At 56.3% G+C, this 15,750-nt stretch overlaps 1 protein-coding gene across 10 annotated transcripts in view; it reads left to right on the top strand.

Annotated features, from left to right (window-relative positions):
* TNS1 (tensin 1) overlaps positions 1 to 14,123 on the top strand; it is a 65,123-nt gene extending 51,000 nt beyond the window's left edge. For all 10 annotated transcript variants that reach the window (XM_075429721.1, XM_075429725.1, XM_075429716.1 and 7 more), the window contains 11 exons: positions 2,415 to 2,589; positions 3,252 to 4,120; positions 5,496 to 5,582; positions 6,252 to 6,383; positions 6,814 to 6,906; positions 7,460 to 7,537; positions 7,634 to 7,705; positions 7,785 to 7,953; positions 8,202 to 8,270; positions 8,609 to 8,641; positions 9,676 to 14,123. In XM_075429721.1, coding sequence (XP_075285836.1) covers positions 2,415 to 2,589; positions 3,252 to 4,120; positions 5,496 to 5,582; positions 6,252 to 6,383; positions 6,814 to 6,906; positions 7,460 to 7,537; positions 7,634 to 7,705; positions 7,785 to 7,953; positions 8,202 to 8,270; positions 8,609 to 8,641; positions 9,676 to 9,820 — 1,922 coding nt within the window. In that variant the 3' untranslated portion in view covers positions 9,821 to 14,123. The remainder of the gene's footprint in view (positions 1 to 2,414; positions 2,590 to 3,251; positions 4,121 to 5,495; positions 5,583 to 6,251; positions 6,384 to 6,813; positions 6,907 to 7,459; positions 7,538 to 7,633; positions 7,706 to 7,784; positions 7,954 to 8,201; positions 8,271 to 8,608; positions 8,642 to 9,675) is intronic.
* The last annotated feature ends 1,627 nt before the right edge of the window (positions 14,124 to 15,750 follow it).

Below are 15,750 nucleotides of genomic sequence, written 5' to 3'. Positions count from 1 at the left end.
AGAAAAGCCAGGATAAAACCAGGCTTTTCCCTCCTAAGTCCCCCACAGCTTTACCGTTTCTGTCTAGCTTTAAGCCTCCAAAAACCCATCGTTGCCCCTTCCCACCAAATCCTCAGGAGCTCAAGCTGCGCTGCTGCTCTGTTCCTGTGGCACTCCAGCTGCTGGCATAGTGGTTGACCCGGAGCGAGGGTGTCCGGTGACCCTGTGCTGGCTGGGCTGAGTAGCCACCACCAGCCTCCTGCCCTGCTTCATCCTCTGGGATAACGTGATGGTTTTTAGGGGCTTGAGTCTGCAGTCCTGAGCAGGGACTGGTGTTTTGGCTTGGCAAAGCTTTGTCTTGGCACCCTCTGCACCCAGCCGCACACCCCATGAGGATCCCTGTCTCCCCGGGCTCTGCTCAGCAGATCCCAGCCTGCGTGGCCAGGCTGTGCCTGGGGCCGGGGGATGCTTTGGCAGTGCCAGAGCTCAGAGCCTGGCTGCCAGCTCTGACGACGCTTTAAAACAGCCTGGCACGGTCGCAGTACTGGGGATTTCTGGCCGGAGCGTAGCCCTGCTTGGATTCGGGATTCCCTAATGACTGCCCACCTCCCTGGTGACTCACGGCCTCTCTGTTCTCCCACCATCTTCCCATCTCTGGAGCCTCTTCCACGAAAACACCAGGAGGCAAGATCGGATTTTTCAGCCTAAAAAAATCCTGCCTGAAACCTCCTAAGTTTTTTTTCTGTCTTCTTTTTTTCCCCCATATTGAACCAAAGGGCTTGGCTGGTGCGCACGGTCGCACACCTCACTGCGGCACACGTGTGCTGTCCCCCCTCCCCGAGCCCCCGGCTCCTGCCTTGCCTCAGCCCCCACCTTTGCAGGAGAGGCTGGCATTTTCACAGCCGTTTGGTCTTAACCTCTTGCAGGCTGACTCACATGTACTGTCTGGCTAATTTTAGTCTGGGGTGGGGAGCTGGGGGGGACAAGTGAGTAGCTGTGAAATTAATTTAATTACCGAAGCAGCGATGAGTTTCTCGCAGCTGCCCTGAGCGTCCTCCTGGGCAGTGCCTTGTCCCTGTCACTCAGAGCCTCGTGTCCTGCCTCAGATGCTGGTACCCAGCCCATGTTCAGGTCCTCAGTCTGGTTCTGGCTCAGATCTTTCCTGAGGTGGTTGAGCAGGGCTGGGCAGGGAGATCAGCCCAAGGGATGGACTCCTCCTCCCCTGTCCACAGCCAGATGGGGCACAGAGATGCTGCGTGGGAAGGAGGGGGACCCATGACAATCTTATTCCTTGCATCCCACTGGTCCGGCACTGAACATGGAGCTGGGCATTGGCATTGCTGCCTGCGAGCAGGCCGGCTTGCCGGCAGGCTTAGCCAGAGCCCGGCTGTTATGACTAATAGTAGTAATAATAATAATAATAATGTTTGTCTTGCTAATTACTACCGCGGAGCTGCCTCAGGCATGGCCAGCCTGGAGCCGGGGACCTGCAAGGATGCTTGGCCCACAGCGTCTGGTGCCAGCAGATCTTGCTTAGGGTGTTGTGCCCCAATACGGAGGCAGTCGGTGGCACATGCCAGCGAGGTGTGACCTGGCTGCGGGGGCATGGCGGGAAGGGGCTGAAGCTGCTGCCTCTTCCTCCGGTGCGGCTTTTGGGGAGGACTGGGGGCTGCGGGGGCTTTCATAGGGACAGGGACCAGCCTGGATGGAGCAGGAGGCAGAGGGGAAGGGGAGGAAGGAGGGCTGGGTCTGATGGCTGCTGTGGGTGGTGATGGCCAGCCCAGCCTGCTGCTCCTGGCACGGGACAGCTCGGCGGCTCCAAAGGAAAATTGCTTTTCTTGGTCATGCTTGTGGGCTCCAGTTTCACGCCGGGCTGGGAGCGAGGGTGTTGGATACTGCAGTGGAAATAGCTGGAGCTGCTCCATGGACTGCTGCTGGATATGGCTGGCAGAGGTGGGCCGTGCAGGGCAGGGACCACGGGGCATCGTCGTCAGTCCGACGTGAGTCAGCGCAGGCTGGGCAGAGTCACTGGCTCTATTTTTAGGGGCTGGGGATGAGCAGGGAGCACGACGTGTGCTGTGTGGCATCCTGGGTGGGGAGGGACGCTGACTCAGAGCAGGGCGGAGGGGCTGTGGGGCAGGAAGGGACCATGGTCCCGTGTGCTCTGGTCCCCTTGGGCAAAGAGCTGGACGTGACCCCTCTCCCTGTGCCTTGGCTGGGATCTTCAGCATCCCTCGGAGCAACCTAAAGGTCCAGATGAGCTAGATGTGTTTTTGCACAGTCCCTGAGATGGGGGAAGAGGGATGGAGCAAATGTGCAGCTGGAGGAGCTCAGCTCAGGCACCTTCACTGGCTGAAATGGGGATACTGGAAGGGCGTGGCCCCCTTCCCGTGTGAGCTGTGGCCTCATCCATCTCCCCTTCTCTTTTGCTGCAGAGCCCAGGAGCTATGTCGAGTCGGTGGCCCGCACGGCCACGACAGGCAGGGGAGGGAGCCTGCCCACTGCCGAGCCTGGGGGCCCGGAGGTGTCTGCCAGGAATGGTTCCTTCACCAGCTCCTTCACCGCTCCCAGCCCCGTCTCCACCAGCAGCCCCATTCACAGCGTGGACGGGTAAGGCAGTGGGTGCAGGTCCCGGGGGCTGGTGGGGACAGGGCTGAACCCTGCCTGGTTCACGGGCTTCCTTCCACTTTGAAATTGCCTTTGCAAGGACCCCTGTCTCCTCATGCAGGGCTTAGGGGGCCTGGCTAACCGTGCAGCTCATTGCCCTGAGGACAATGAAGACAAGCTGGGTCACTGGTGGTCACTGGTGGTCACTGGTCCTCGGCAGCACCTTGCCGGGATCCTGGGACAGGAGGAGGGGTGGGGTCTGTGCTAACCTCTAGCCTTGGGTTGGGCTGAGCTTCGATGCCCTGTGGTGCAATGGAGCCATCGTCCCTGTCTCCTCTCCACCCTGCTCATGGGGTGTCCTGCACCAGCTCACCTGGTGAGGTTGTCAGGGGGGGATGAACCGGCTGTTTTTCTGGGAGAGAGAAACTGGAAAAAGGTTTTGTCTCCCAGAAAATCATATTTTGTGAGGGAACTGGGAGGCATGGGGGAACTAAAGCTGCCTCCGGTTGCTTTCATGCAGCTGGCAGGACCCATTCCACCCTTGCCTCTGAGCAGCTCGCTGGTGCTGTGCCTCAGTTTCCCTGTGCAGCACTCACAGAAGGGTGCCAGCCAGCAGCAGGAATGAGGGATGAAGCTGAATCCTCCTTCTTCTCATCTCTCTTCAGGGCCTCCCTCCGCAGCTACCCATCGGAGGGCAGTCCCCACGGCACGGTTACACCTCCCCATGCCTTGGCTGAACCTGTTTACCGGTCACCTGTCAGCTCACAGATGCCCTCTGCTCACAGCAGCTACCAAAATTCGTCTCCATCTTCCTTTGCAATGGTCCAAGGCGGGGTCCCGGGCTCGGTGTATGCCAGCCCCGACTACTCTGATGGCCGAGCCGGCCTCCAGCCGGATCCCCAAGCTCGGCCACAGCCACAGGTCAACGTGGTGGGGGTCCATGTCCTGCCGGGGAGCCCCCGCACCCTGCACCGGACAGTGGCTACCAACACGCCGCCCAGCCCCGGCTTTGGGCGAAGAGCTGTCAACCCCAGCGTGAGTGGCGCTCCGGGCAGCCCCGGGCTGGGCAGACATGCTGCGGCGTCCCACAGCAACCTGGTGGCCCCACCGGGAAGCCCCAGCCTGGCCAGGCATCAAGCTGCAGTGGCTGTCCCCCCCGGCAGCCCACTGTATGGCTGCCCCAGCCCGGAGGAGAGGCGCCCGACGCTGTCTCGGCAGAGCAGCTCCTCCGGCTACCAGCCTCCCTCCACGCCGTCCTTCCCCGTCTCACCGGCGTACTACCCCGGCATGAGCACGCCGCACTCCTCCTCCCCGGACTCGGCTGCCTACCGCCAAGGCAGCCCCACGCCGCAGCCCGCGCTGCCCGAGAAGCGGCGGATGTCGGCCGGGGACCGCTCCAACAGCCTCCCCAACTACGCCACCGTCAACGGCAAGGCGTCCTCGCCCCTCTCCAGTGGCATGTCCAGCCCCAGCGCTGGGAGCACCGTTGCCTTCTCCCACACCCTGCCAGACTTCTCCAAGTTCTCCATGCCAGGTAGGGGATGCTGTTCCCTTAGTCCCCCTGCCCTGCCTAGGGCCCCCCCCCCTCCTCCTCGCCTGCCGGCAGGGAAGGGGTTGCAACCGTGTCCTGATTTACCCCTCCTGCCTATCCGCAAAGCGGCGGCACCGCCGGGGCTCGGGCCATTTCCTGTGCTTTCTGCCAAATCTAAACAGGAAAAGCACCGACCCGGCATCACTGGTGTAAACAGCGCCCAGAGTTGCGTACGGGAGATCAAAGTGCCCGGAGGCGGCTTTTCTCTGCCGTGGGGATGCGCTGACCTCCTGGCCCCGTTCCCTGTGGGCTTTACCCCGCCGAGACCCCTCGGCAGTGTGGCCTCCTCGTTTCGAATGGTGTGCCGTGCCCCGGGTGCCGCTGTGCCCGGAACGCCTTCGCTGGCTCCCGTTATGGGACACCTTGGTGACGCCAAGATCAGGCTGATAGGATAAGGGGAATAAAGCCGCGGGGCAGCGGTGGCTCTGGCTGCCGGGCCGGTTTTGCTGCCGAGTGGGCAGCCCTTTGTGGGCATGCTGGCGCCCACCCCGGCCCCGTGACTTGCCATGGCTGGGGACCTTTCCCAGCGGGGAAGCGTGAGGAATTAAAACCCGTAACAATTAGCAAGCTGGCTGGGGAGGGGAGCGAGCCCCCTGCGTCTCCGAAGGCGACCAGATTGCAGAGGGCTGATAACATGTCTCCAGCAGAGATGCTATTCAGCCCCTTGGGTTGTTTACTCGGTTGTTTTTGGGAAGCAGGTGGTTGGAAACATTGCCTGAGCAAAGTGGCAACTTCACGGCCAGAGGACCGGCTCCAGTCGGGGCCGTGCTGCTGATGGGCGCTGAGTGAGGCAGGGCAGGGCTGGGGCTGGGGGCTGCATTTCTGAGGGGAGGTTGACCTGTCCAGTTCCTCCACATGGAACAAAGATAAGGGAAGGATTTTATTTTTATGACAGACAAGCTAAATCTTGAACATCAGAGAGCAGCAAAGGCCCTCTGAATTCAGGGGATCTCCCCAGCACCCACTGGACATACCTCTTTCCTCCAACAGCTTTCATTTCACCTGGCCAGCTGCCTTTTAAATGAATTCCTGTTTTGTCTCTGGCTGTGTGGCAGAGGCTCATCCCAGCCCTTGCACTTGGGGGGGGATGCTCATCCCAGCCCTTGCACTTTAGCTTTGGGTGCCAGGAGCCCCATAAGCTCTGGATGGTGATCAGCCTACCTAGGTATGGAGGATGGGCTTGAGGTTAAAGCAAAGTGCTGGCACTGAAAGGAGGTGGAGGTGTTAATGCTTTAGCTGAATTTGGTAAAAACTCTTGTGGAGCTTTAGATACAGCATCTTTTAACTTTTTTCTTGTCTTCTCTTCCCTTCCCTGCAGACATTAGCCCCGAGACTCGTGCCAACGTCAAGTTTGTGCAGGACACTTCCAAATACTGGTACAAACCGGAGATCTCCAGGGAGCAGGGTGCGTAGACGGCACAGGGTGAAGGATACGGTCAAGTGAGCCATGGTCAGGAGTTGGGGTTTATCTGGGATCACAGGGATTGGCAAGGATTTCCCACAGGAGTTGGGTTAGGAGTAAAGGTGGATTGTGGATGCACATCATTGCAGAAGGGGATTGAAGCCCAGCTCTGCTGCAGACTTGCATGATGTGGGCTCCCCAAACTTTACCCTTGGTGGAGAAGCACCGGTCCCTGCAGTGTGCAGTGGATCTATGCAGTTTGGGGTGCAAAGCACCCAAATCATAAGTTGAGAGAGCTCAGAGTGGTGTTGGAGACATGGCTAAAATAAGAGGGGAGAACAAGGACGGGGCAAGGTGCCTTCATGGGCAAGGTCCCAGTATTTGGTCCCTGGTCCCTGCCTGCTCTCCAGTGCTTGGTTGTTCAGAGCTGAGCTGGGTGGGAATGGGTGCTCCGAGATGCCCATGCAAGGGCAATTGAGGCAGGGAGGAGATGAGCCCCTGCCTGACCACAGACCCACTCGAGACCCTCATCCAGATGTGCATGGGGAACGGTAACATTGCGGTGCGCAGCTGCAAGGCCAGGGCACCCTGTTGTGACCCACAGCAGCTGGTTTTGGAGGGCATGTTGGCTCTGGCCATGCTGGCTCTGAGGTCTTCCGTTCTCTCCTGCAGCCATCGCCCTGCTGAAGGACAGGGAGCCAGGGGCTTTCATCATCCGAGACAGCCACTCCTTCCGGGGAGCCTACGGCCTCGCCATGAAAGTGGCTTCTCCGCCTCCTACCGTCATGCAGCAGAACAAGAAAGGTACTGTGTGCCCTTCTTCATCCCACGCCGAGATGCTTTCCATTGTTCGGCTGGGGCAAGCAGGCAGCTGGGTCTGCTGAGCCGGGCATGCCCTTGCGTATGTGCTGATGTGGCAGGATCCCTCCCTCCCAGCCCTTCCCTTCCAGGACACAGGGAAGCACCAGACACTCTCTGCCCTGAGCTGCTGAGGGCTTGGGGGCATCTGCATCTTGGGCATTGGCATGGTGAAACAGGCACAGCCTCCCCAGCCCACCAACACCACGGGGGAGCCTGGCTTGGGGTTGACCCTGTGCAAAGGGCCGGATTTGAGGAGGGTGTGTGGAGTGGCGGAGACGCCTTCCTGAGCCGGAGCTCTGGTTTCCCTGTGGGATTGCAGGGTTGGAGGAGGAGGAGGGTGGCTCTGGTGTGAGAACATCCCATCTCTTCCCAGGAGACATCACCAATGAGCTGGTGAGGCACTTCCTCATCGAGACCAGCCCACGGGGTGTGAAATTAAAAGGGTGCCCGAACGAGCCCAATTTTGGTGAGTGCCCCCCGCAGCGTGCTTCCCACATGCAGGCTTGGGTTAGGAGAGCCTTACCTTTACGGGACTGTCAAAGCAGAGCTGTTGGGTGTCTGGGAGAGCCCCAGCCTCTGTTATTGCCTCCTGTCCCTGTGTAACGGAGTCCTGTGGACATTTGGAGCCCCTGGGGTCATGCACACTCACAAGTGCACACAGATGTGCCTGTATGCACAGGTACGTCCCTTCCTGCACACACGTGTAGGACAAATGATGCTGCTGGGCAGGGTGGAGGGCAGGGGCTCCCCTTGTTCCAGTTATTCCAGGGCTAATGTGCTCTGAGGAGCACCTCTGCCCCATTCGTTGTTCCTAAGGTGGCCCTGGCATCTCTGCCACCTCCCTAAGCCCTCCGTGGGCGTGGTGGTTTCAGCAACAAGAAATGCCACGCGTGGCATTAGGACCACAGTGAAGAAACCCACCAAAAAGCGTGTTCCTGTCCACCCGGAGAGACAATAAACTAACACCAAGGGAACCTGTGTCCCCAGCCCTGCGCTGACCATCTCCCCTCTCTCCCCAGGCTGCCTCTCGGCTCTGGTGTACCAGCACTCCATCATGCCCTTGGCCCTGCCCTGCAAGCTGGTCATTCCCGACCGAGGTAAGAGCCAGGACCAGAAAGGAGTGCATCTGCCCCAACAGTCTGCAGGGTGGGTTTCCAAGCAGGGAGCAGCAGTAACCATGCCATGTCTTCTAGATCCCATGGAGGAAAAGAAAGACACTGCGTCGGCCACCAACTCGGCCACGGACCTCCTGAAACAGGGTGCGGGTGAGTAGAGAGGGGCTGTCATGGGGTGGATGTGGCTCGGAGCAGTGGTTGACCCCACGCCTTCTGTCTCCCTTTCCAGCCTGCAATGTCCTCTTCATCAATTCGGTTGAGATGGAGTCGCTGACGGGCCCCCAGGCCATTGCAAAGGCCGTCGCTGAGACGCTGGTGGCTGACCCCACACCCACCGCTACCATCGTCCACTTCAAAGTCTCTGCACAAGGCATCACCTTAACTGACAACCAGAGGAAGTAAGAGTCCCCGTGGCCATGTCCCCGTGTCCCCAAAGCCAATGGGATTGTGATCCAGGGAGCGTATTGATGAAGGATGTCCCTGGGGTGGCATGAGCCTGGTCATGGGCAGGGCTGGGCTTTGTTCTTGACTTCTGGAGCATCCTAGGGGAGACCTGTGGGAGTGTCCCCCATGCCAGTGGGAATGGGCTGTGGTGGGGCAGAGGTGAGGGCTCCCTGGCCCTGACGCTCCCTGCCTTGCATTTCAGATTGTTCTTCCGACGACACTACCCCCTGAACACCGTCACCTTCTGCGACCTGGACCCCCAGGAACGAAAGTGAGTGCCCTCACCTGAGGGGAGCACATGTCCCCTGCCCCTTTCCCTCCCTCAGGCTCCTGGGCTGCTTGGAGCAGGGTCTCTGCTTGCTATGTCCTGTGGAGGGCAGGGATGCAGGGTCCTCTTGGATACCGTGGGGCAACACCAGCATCTTCTGGTGACAGCTTGGTGTCTCCAAGCATCTTTTTGCTAGGGGAGAGGCGCATCAGGTTTTTTTGCTGTAGAACCAAGCCTGTGCAAAGCCAGGCTGGCCCTCCAGCATTGGTGCGGTGGCCCCTATCTGTGTCTCTGTGGGGTGCAGGAGGCACCATCCCTCACACCTCCTCTTCTCCTTGCAGGTGGACTAAAACTGATGGCAGCGGCCCAGCCAAGTAAGTACTTTCTGTGCTCAATTCCTCCCAGCCACTGTTGAGGTGGCTTCTGCTTGTGTTTGAGCATTGGCTGGGAGATGCCCCATGCAGGACACCGTGAGATAGGCTCAGCTCCTTGCTGCAGGAACATTTCACCCTGGCATGAGACCGTGGTCCTGGAGACTTGGGAAGTATCTTTCAGCCCCAAATTCCTGGTCAGAGCAGGCATGGCCCATGCTGAACTGGCCTAACTGGAAACTCTCCCAGCGGAGTCAGCGGTAGCCAGCTCATGGAGCAGTCGGGGGTTATGCTGATGGTGTGCGAGCCACCAGTGAGCTCTTCCCTTTCCTCCTGTCCTCCCTGTCCTGACCCACAGAAGTGCAGAGCTGCCGGCTAAGCCCATTTCCAGGGGCCAGTTCCCACTAATTTTAGCCATTGTGTTAGCAAAGGGGTTTTTATTAGGATGTCCAGCTGCTGGGATATTTCCCCTGTGCAATTAGAAATGCCACAGCCTGGGCCTGTCTCACATTCTGTTCCCCCGTATTTATAACTTGAGTTTGCACGTTCTAATTAAAAAAAAGAAAGGTATATTTTGTTCATCAGGGGACAGACAGACAGAAATAACTGCATGGTCTCACCCAGCTGCCCATGTCCCCACATGGCCTTCCTCTCATACAGTGTCTACCCTGATGTCCAGCCCATCACACCTCTGTGGTTTCAAGAGTCATCACCCAAACCAAGGGAATGCTGTGGTCATCTGGAAGGTCCCTTCTTGGGGGCGGTCTAGGGGAGAGTGGCAGGGATGGTCAGAGCAAGGGAGGTTTGGCCAAGAGAAGATGATGGAAATGCAGTGCTGGCCTTCAAAGAAACTGCAGCAAAGGGAAGAGTAGATGGGACTTCATGCAGGCTGGTTTGGGATGTCTCCCTCTGAGTTGTGCAAGGTGGATGTTAAAGAGGGGAAGGTGGACAAGACCAAGCTGGGAGAGGGTGGTAGTGCTCCTTGGGTGAGCAACGCTGGCAAACCTCGCTGAGCCTCTTGCCTTCTCCCCACCCAGGCTCTTCGGCTTCGTGGCCAGGAAGCAAGGGAGCACCACAGACAACATCTGCCACCTCTTCGCCGAGCTGGACCCAGACCAGCCAGCTGCAGCCATCGTCAACTTTGTCTCCAGAGTCATGCTCGGCTCTGGCCAGAAAAGATGAGCCGGCGCTTGCGGGTGATTCTTGAATTTTGGAGAAGGACTTGGAGCTGATCCGAGAAGGAGTGTGAGAAAGTGCATTGTGGGAGAGGGAAGTGAATCGGGGGGGGAAAAGGGTTGGAATTCTGGAGGAAAACAGCAAACAAGAAAAAAAACCCCAACAAAACCCCTAAAAACTCAACACAAGCCAAACACACACACAGAGGAACCAAAACCACGCACCTACATAAGAGAGCCACAAAGTCACGCCAGACAGGATGCATGTCCCAGCGCGCGGAAGGTGACCAAAGCGAAGGCAGCAGGGAGAGGCGTGTTCCCAGCTTTCGGCATCAGGGTCCCGAGCGGTGACATCCACTCGGGACTGAACGCGGGACCATGACTGGTGTTTCCATCTGAAAAAAAAGAGACAATTGGCAAAATCCATGGGAGAAGCTCCATTCCAGCAGCTCCATCGGTGAACACCTGCTGCATGTTTCAAACAACTTGTAGGAGGTAACAACGTGGGCTGGGTCTGCGGGACGCTGGAAGAGATGCTCTCGGAAGCCTTCCCTTGCCTGGCTGCAGCGGAGGGTCCTCACCAGCCTCCGTGCTTCTCCCAAAACCTGCCGGCTGCCTGGTGACTTGCTGGGGGCATGAGGAGCTTGGTCTCGAGCCCTTCCGTCCTGGGGAGCTCGGCCGGGGGCTGACCTCCATTGCTGACCCAGAGCCCAGTGTCGGCCACAGGTGAGCTGCTGTGAGCCCACCCGCAGAGGGGGGTCATGGCATTTTGCCACCTCCCTGGGGGTTCCCGTGCCCCCCAGCCCGCGGGGGGGTCTTGGGGGCTCCTGCTGCCCCTTCGCCCGAGGAAAGCAGATGCAGATGCTGCCTGGGAACCTCCTGGGAGCGTGCAGAAAGTCACATCCTCGCCTGTCTTCCCCTTTTCCCTCCCATCACTTGGCCTCTGTGGCAATTTTCTCCTGTGGCCTGTCACACGTTCTCTTAACACAAAAAAACAAACAGAAAGGAAAGAAAAAAGTAGTAATAATAATAATAATTATAATAATAGCGGATGCTGGCACAGGTGGTTTCCCTGTGCGAAGCAGCGGACCCGTGGCTACCCCTATCTCGCTCTTCGGAGACGCGCAAACGGTTTTTAAATTGCATGGACGTTCAAGTTGCACGAAAGGCGAATGACTACAAGTAACTCAGGCGCTTTTTTCTCCTTTTGTTTTGGAGGCCACGTTAAAAAAAAAGAAAAAGAAAGACAAAAATTAAAAAAAAAAAGATGAAAGAAAAAAGGAAAGGACCTGCAGTCGCTGGGCAACTTTGGCTCGGTGGGGAGGTAACAGATCCTCCGAGAGCCACCCTGCTCGGCACGTGCGTACCCCAAATCCGGCTGGCTGGAGGCTTGTGCCCCCCTGACTGCACTGTAGTTTTGCAGTGGCTTCGGTGCTGTCGGCTTTTCCCTTTTCTTTGGGAGGTGAGGAGGGCCAGCTGGGGGGCGAGAGGGCCGAAGGGCCCCCATGCTGCTGCGGCGGCGGGTCGGGGGCAGCAGGTGGAGATCCAAGCCCCACGGTGACGGGGGGCAGAGGATGCTTCGGTCACACAGGCAGGTTTGAGACGAGCAGTCATTGCTGAGCAGATATCCCCCTGAGAGCCTTTTGGGAGAAGTTTTCAGTGCAAAGTGCCCAGATAGTTTACTGGGGGCAAAAATTAGAAACATAGCACTGCAGTCCCCCTGGAAAGGTCTCCTCCCTTGGACCGCCTTTGCCTTGATAACTGTAGTATATATACAAGCTATACTGATGAAATACTGTAAGCTAACAAAATTTTAAGGAGGAAAAAGTTAAATTTACACTCCAAAAATATTTATTTTTGCCATATTGCTTTCTGCGCATCATATTTCTCCCATTATATCCACACACCCCCCCCGCCCTTCCCCTGCCCCAGGGAAACACCTGCACGTTAAAAGAAAATCCAGAGCAAGGGAAAATACGGATGGGGGAAGAGGCGTGGGGTCCCCCCCGCGTCGGGGCAGCGTGCGTGTGACCGGTGTGCATGTGTGTGCATGCGTGTGCGTGGGGGAGCGGCGGCGTGGGTGTCCGGAGGGGCTGGCACGGCCGGAGGCTGTTCTGATGTGCTGAAGCGAGAGCGGGAAAGGATGTGTAGCGAGGAGTTGGTTGCGAGATGGCGGCAGAATGGGGGGCTCCGGCGAGGGGTCTTTCCCCCTCCCCACCTCCCTGGCCGCGTGGATGCGGAGACCTTTTCATTTCTGATGTTTCCAAAAAGCGATTCCCTCCTTCTGCGAAATTCAAGTGAGATGAGAGATGATCTCACCCGTAATCTCCTCACCCTGCCGTTCACCAATTAGAGAAAACACTGTGTTTATAGATATATAAAGATATATTTTTGAAAGCCTCTATTTTTCAGACTTGGTTTTCTCACTGCTAAGAAAAGATATGATAATAATGTAATTTTATTTTTATCTGCTGCCTCGGAAACTGGTGCTTGAAACTCCCATTCCTCTTTTTCTCCCTGTACAAATGAAGCGGATCTAAGCACCCCGGAGATGTCGCACAGAAGCCGACCCCAGCAGATACCTGCCGATAGCAGCACGCCTGCTTTGGGCCCTCAGCCGCTCACGGCTTCCCCACTAACCCACTAGCTGAAGGTTTAGACCGTATCCAGATCTCGAACACTAACAAAATCGTCCAATGATTATATTATTTTTTTAACACAGAGCTAATCACCTTCCAGTGATGTAGCCGGGTGTTTGCCAGCTCCCTTTAAAGGCACTTTTTTTTAACCTATTGCTCATTTTTAAAGTTACACTTTCAGGTGTATCTACCCTTTCTGTCCCCGGGCGAGACCGTCAGCCAGCATTGAGGATCGCCCAGGTCCCAGGGCTGCCGGGGACCTAGTGTTGATATTTTTTCTTTACAAAAGGGACAGAAAATACTCTTTGTATTTTTTTTCTTTGGTTTTTAAATGCAGTCATGGTATTTGAGATTCGAGCTTGCACGAGTTAAGCCCAGCATATGTTTCGTTGTAATCACACTGCCGTTGTCAGCAGCCGGATGGTATCTCTCTCTCTCAGACACACACACGAACACATCCCTCCTTCCTGCACAAAGAACTGCATATATTCTTGCCAAAGATATCTTTAAAAACGCACTTTTTCCCACATATATATATATATTTTTTTTTTGTGTGTGTAAATTTATTGTACGTGCCCTTTCTGTGTCAGTTTGTTCTTTGGAGAAGCCCCTTCCCACCCGTCCTCCCTTTGCTGTTGATGTTGCTGTCTGTTGGGAAATGCTCCCCGGGGGGGTCATTTGCTGCCTGTCACAAACGGTAGCGCCTGCTATGTGCTAAATGTGGGGTTCCCATTCAACGGGGCTGTCTCCGGCTCTGGGCCCCCTGGGAGCTATTTTGGGGGATGATCTGTGTCATCATCTGCTGATGGGATTCACCCATCTCATGGTCTTTGCCAGCCCCTCGTTGCCAGTGGAGATGGATGCTCATGGGTTTGAGCAGATAAACTGAGCAAAGTTTGGGGTTGCTCTGGATGTAGCCTTTGCTGGCTGCCCCTGGTCAAACCACACACCGAAAACAAACCAGGTAGGGAGAAAAACCCAACCCAGCCTCCGGGCATCGATTTTCCAGCGAGTTCAACTGCCTGAATTGAAGTGCAAAGTAAATCCCCACCCAGCAGGTTGGGCGGGTGAAGAAACCAGTTGCCCCAAAAACCCCAGACAGCAGCGTCAACAGAAGTCAACCTTTCCCGTTGGAGCAGGCAGGAGGATCAGACAGCAAAGGAGCCCGCAGGGGCTTGTTTCATTTCGTTCGTTTGTTTTGCAAATTGAGAGGTTGGTTTGGGGTTACTATTTTTTTTTTTTTCCTTTCTTTTCCTTAAAAAGGAAAAGAAAAAAAAAAAGAAAAAAAGGAAGCAACCCAACGTTTCTGTGGCGGATCCTGTGCTGCCGTATTATGTGTGGATTTTGTTGTTGTTGTCTTTGTTACTTTGGGAACGTTACAGATTTATTTGCTAATCAGTGTTAATGAACAGTTTAGAACTTTTAGACTCGCCCATTTCTGTGTATTTATATAGATGGAAAAAAAAATACGTTATATTTTGTATCTTTGTGCCCGTAGTGTTGTTGCGCATGTAAGGATGACTTCGGTCACACCATGTCCGTGTGTGAATGTGACTCCGCTGTTGTCTTCCCATTGTACAGATGTCGGATTCTTTGCAGTTCATTGTATGGCTTTATAAAGTGGTAAAAACTAAAAAAAATCAGTTATATAAAATATACTGTTGCTTGGAATGCCAGCTTGGTGTCTGGATTGCTGGAAACGTATCTTGAAATCTTTTTTTTTTATATAAATTTAAGGGCACGCAGGAATAAATGCTCTGTTCTTTTTGCACAGGGAAAAAAAATACCCTGAAACCCGGTGGGCGCTGTGTTTTCTCCGGGCTGCCATTCCCCTGGTTCCTTGACGGCAGACTGGGGCCCCCGGACAGACGCCGGGGCGGTGGGCGTGAGAAGAAGCAGGGGCTGTGCTGCTGCTTGTCAGCCTCCAGCCGCAGCTTGTGTTCACCAGATGCTCGCTAACCAGACAGCCCCCAAACTTCCTACATGGCTCCAGCTCCAGCTTGGGCTTTTGTTTACTGGGAGTGATCTCTCTGGCTTTCCCCACAGGCGCTGGGTGCTCTTCGAATACTGCTGCTTTCTCCCAAGTTGCCTTTAGGTACCGCCTGTCCAGCCCTGGACATCCCCTTTCAGTCCATCTCCCACAGGGGACTGGGATGAGATAATACTGGTATGGGGTTTTTTGCCTTTGCAAAGGTCTACTCCCATTAAATCCTGTTCCCTGCCCCTTTCGGAGCCATCCTGCTCCCCCATGCCTGGCAAAACTCCCCAAAGTCTCAGGCCTGGCTTTTCCAGCGTTTGCGGAGCAATTCCCAGCATCCATCAGAGCCCTCAGCCCCCGGCTCTCTGGCTCCGCTCCTTCCCCTCCTTGCTGAGTTGGTGGCCAAGACCCGGCCCCCGGGATGGATTGAGTTTAATTATACAAGAAATATCAGCCAGAGCAGCAGCAGTTTCTCTGGCGCCAGCGCTGCTGCAGCTCAGAGGCTCAGAGCTTCTCCCGGGAGCTGGCAGCACTAAAAATACCTCTTGCCTTTCTCTGAAATAGCTGCAGGGCAAGGGGTGGATCGAGGGGGCTGCTTGCGCGGGGACCCCGTGCTGTAGGGCTTGTGGTGGGAAGCGAAGGCAACAGGGGTAAAAAAAGAAAGGGGAGGAGATGGGATGGTTTCTGGCCCTACAGAAATAGCCGTGGGGCTGTGGGTGGGCACCCAAGCGACGTGCTCTCCAAGCCAGGCTGCACTACGGGACCTTGGGAGGTACCTGGTGTCTGCCAGCCTTGGCCTCGGCTGTCCCTGGTCTACCCGCCGGCAAGACGGGACCTGCAGCCTCCTCTCCCTACCCGGCACAGCGGGGATGGTGTTTTCCTGCCAGCTGCCCTTGGGTTTGTTTCTTCCCTGGTGTCTGCTGGAATTGCCACCCCGGGAGCCGGCACCAGCCTCTTGCCTGTTGCCAGTGCTCCTGCCCGGCTGGGACGGCTACTGCTGGTGTCCCCTGGGCAGGAAGGAGAGGCAGCGAGTGCCTGACGAGGTGGCACGGACAGACTATTTGTTGGGAGCCATAAACTGCCGTGCATTTCCGCCCCCCCCGCCCCTTTTCTGCAGTTAATTCCCCATTTCCTTTCCAAAATTCCTTGGGAGCTTCTGGTTTGTGTTTTTCCTCGACATGTTCTTATCTGCCACCCACTTCCCCATGCTAGCTCTCACAGCGCAGGCTTCTCAGGGTCTCCCTCTTTGCAACTTGCTGCTGTCTCCAGGCCAGGCTGGTGGCTCTGGTGGGACCATCAGGAAAGGCAGGTCCCACCATC

This window comes from Opisthocomus hoazin, chromosome 9 (genome assembly GCF_030867145.1).
Source record: "Opisthocomus hoazin isolate bOpiHoa1 chromosome 9, bOpiHoa1.hap1, whole genome shotgun sequence".
Classification (NCBI taxonomy): Eukaryota; Metazoa; Chordata; class Aves; order Opisthocomiformes; family Opisthocomidae; genus Opisthocomus; species Opisthocomus hoazin.
Note: the sequence above shows the minus strand (reverse complement) of the source record. Positions and strands in the feature narration are given on the sequence as shown.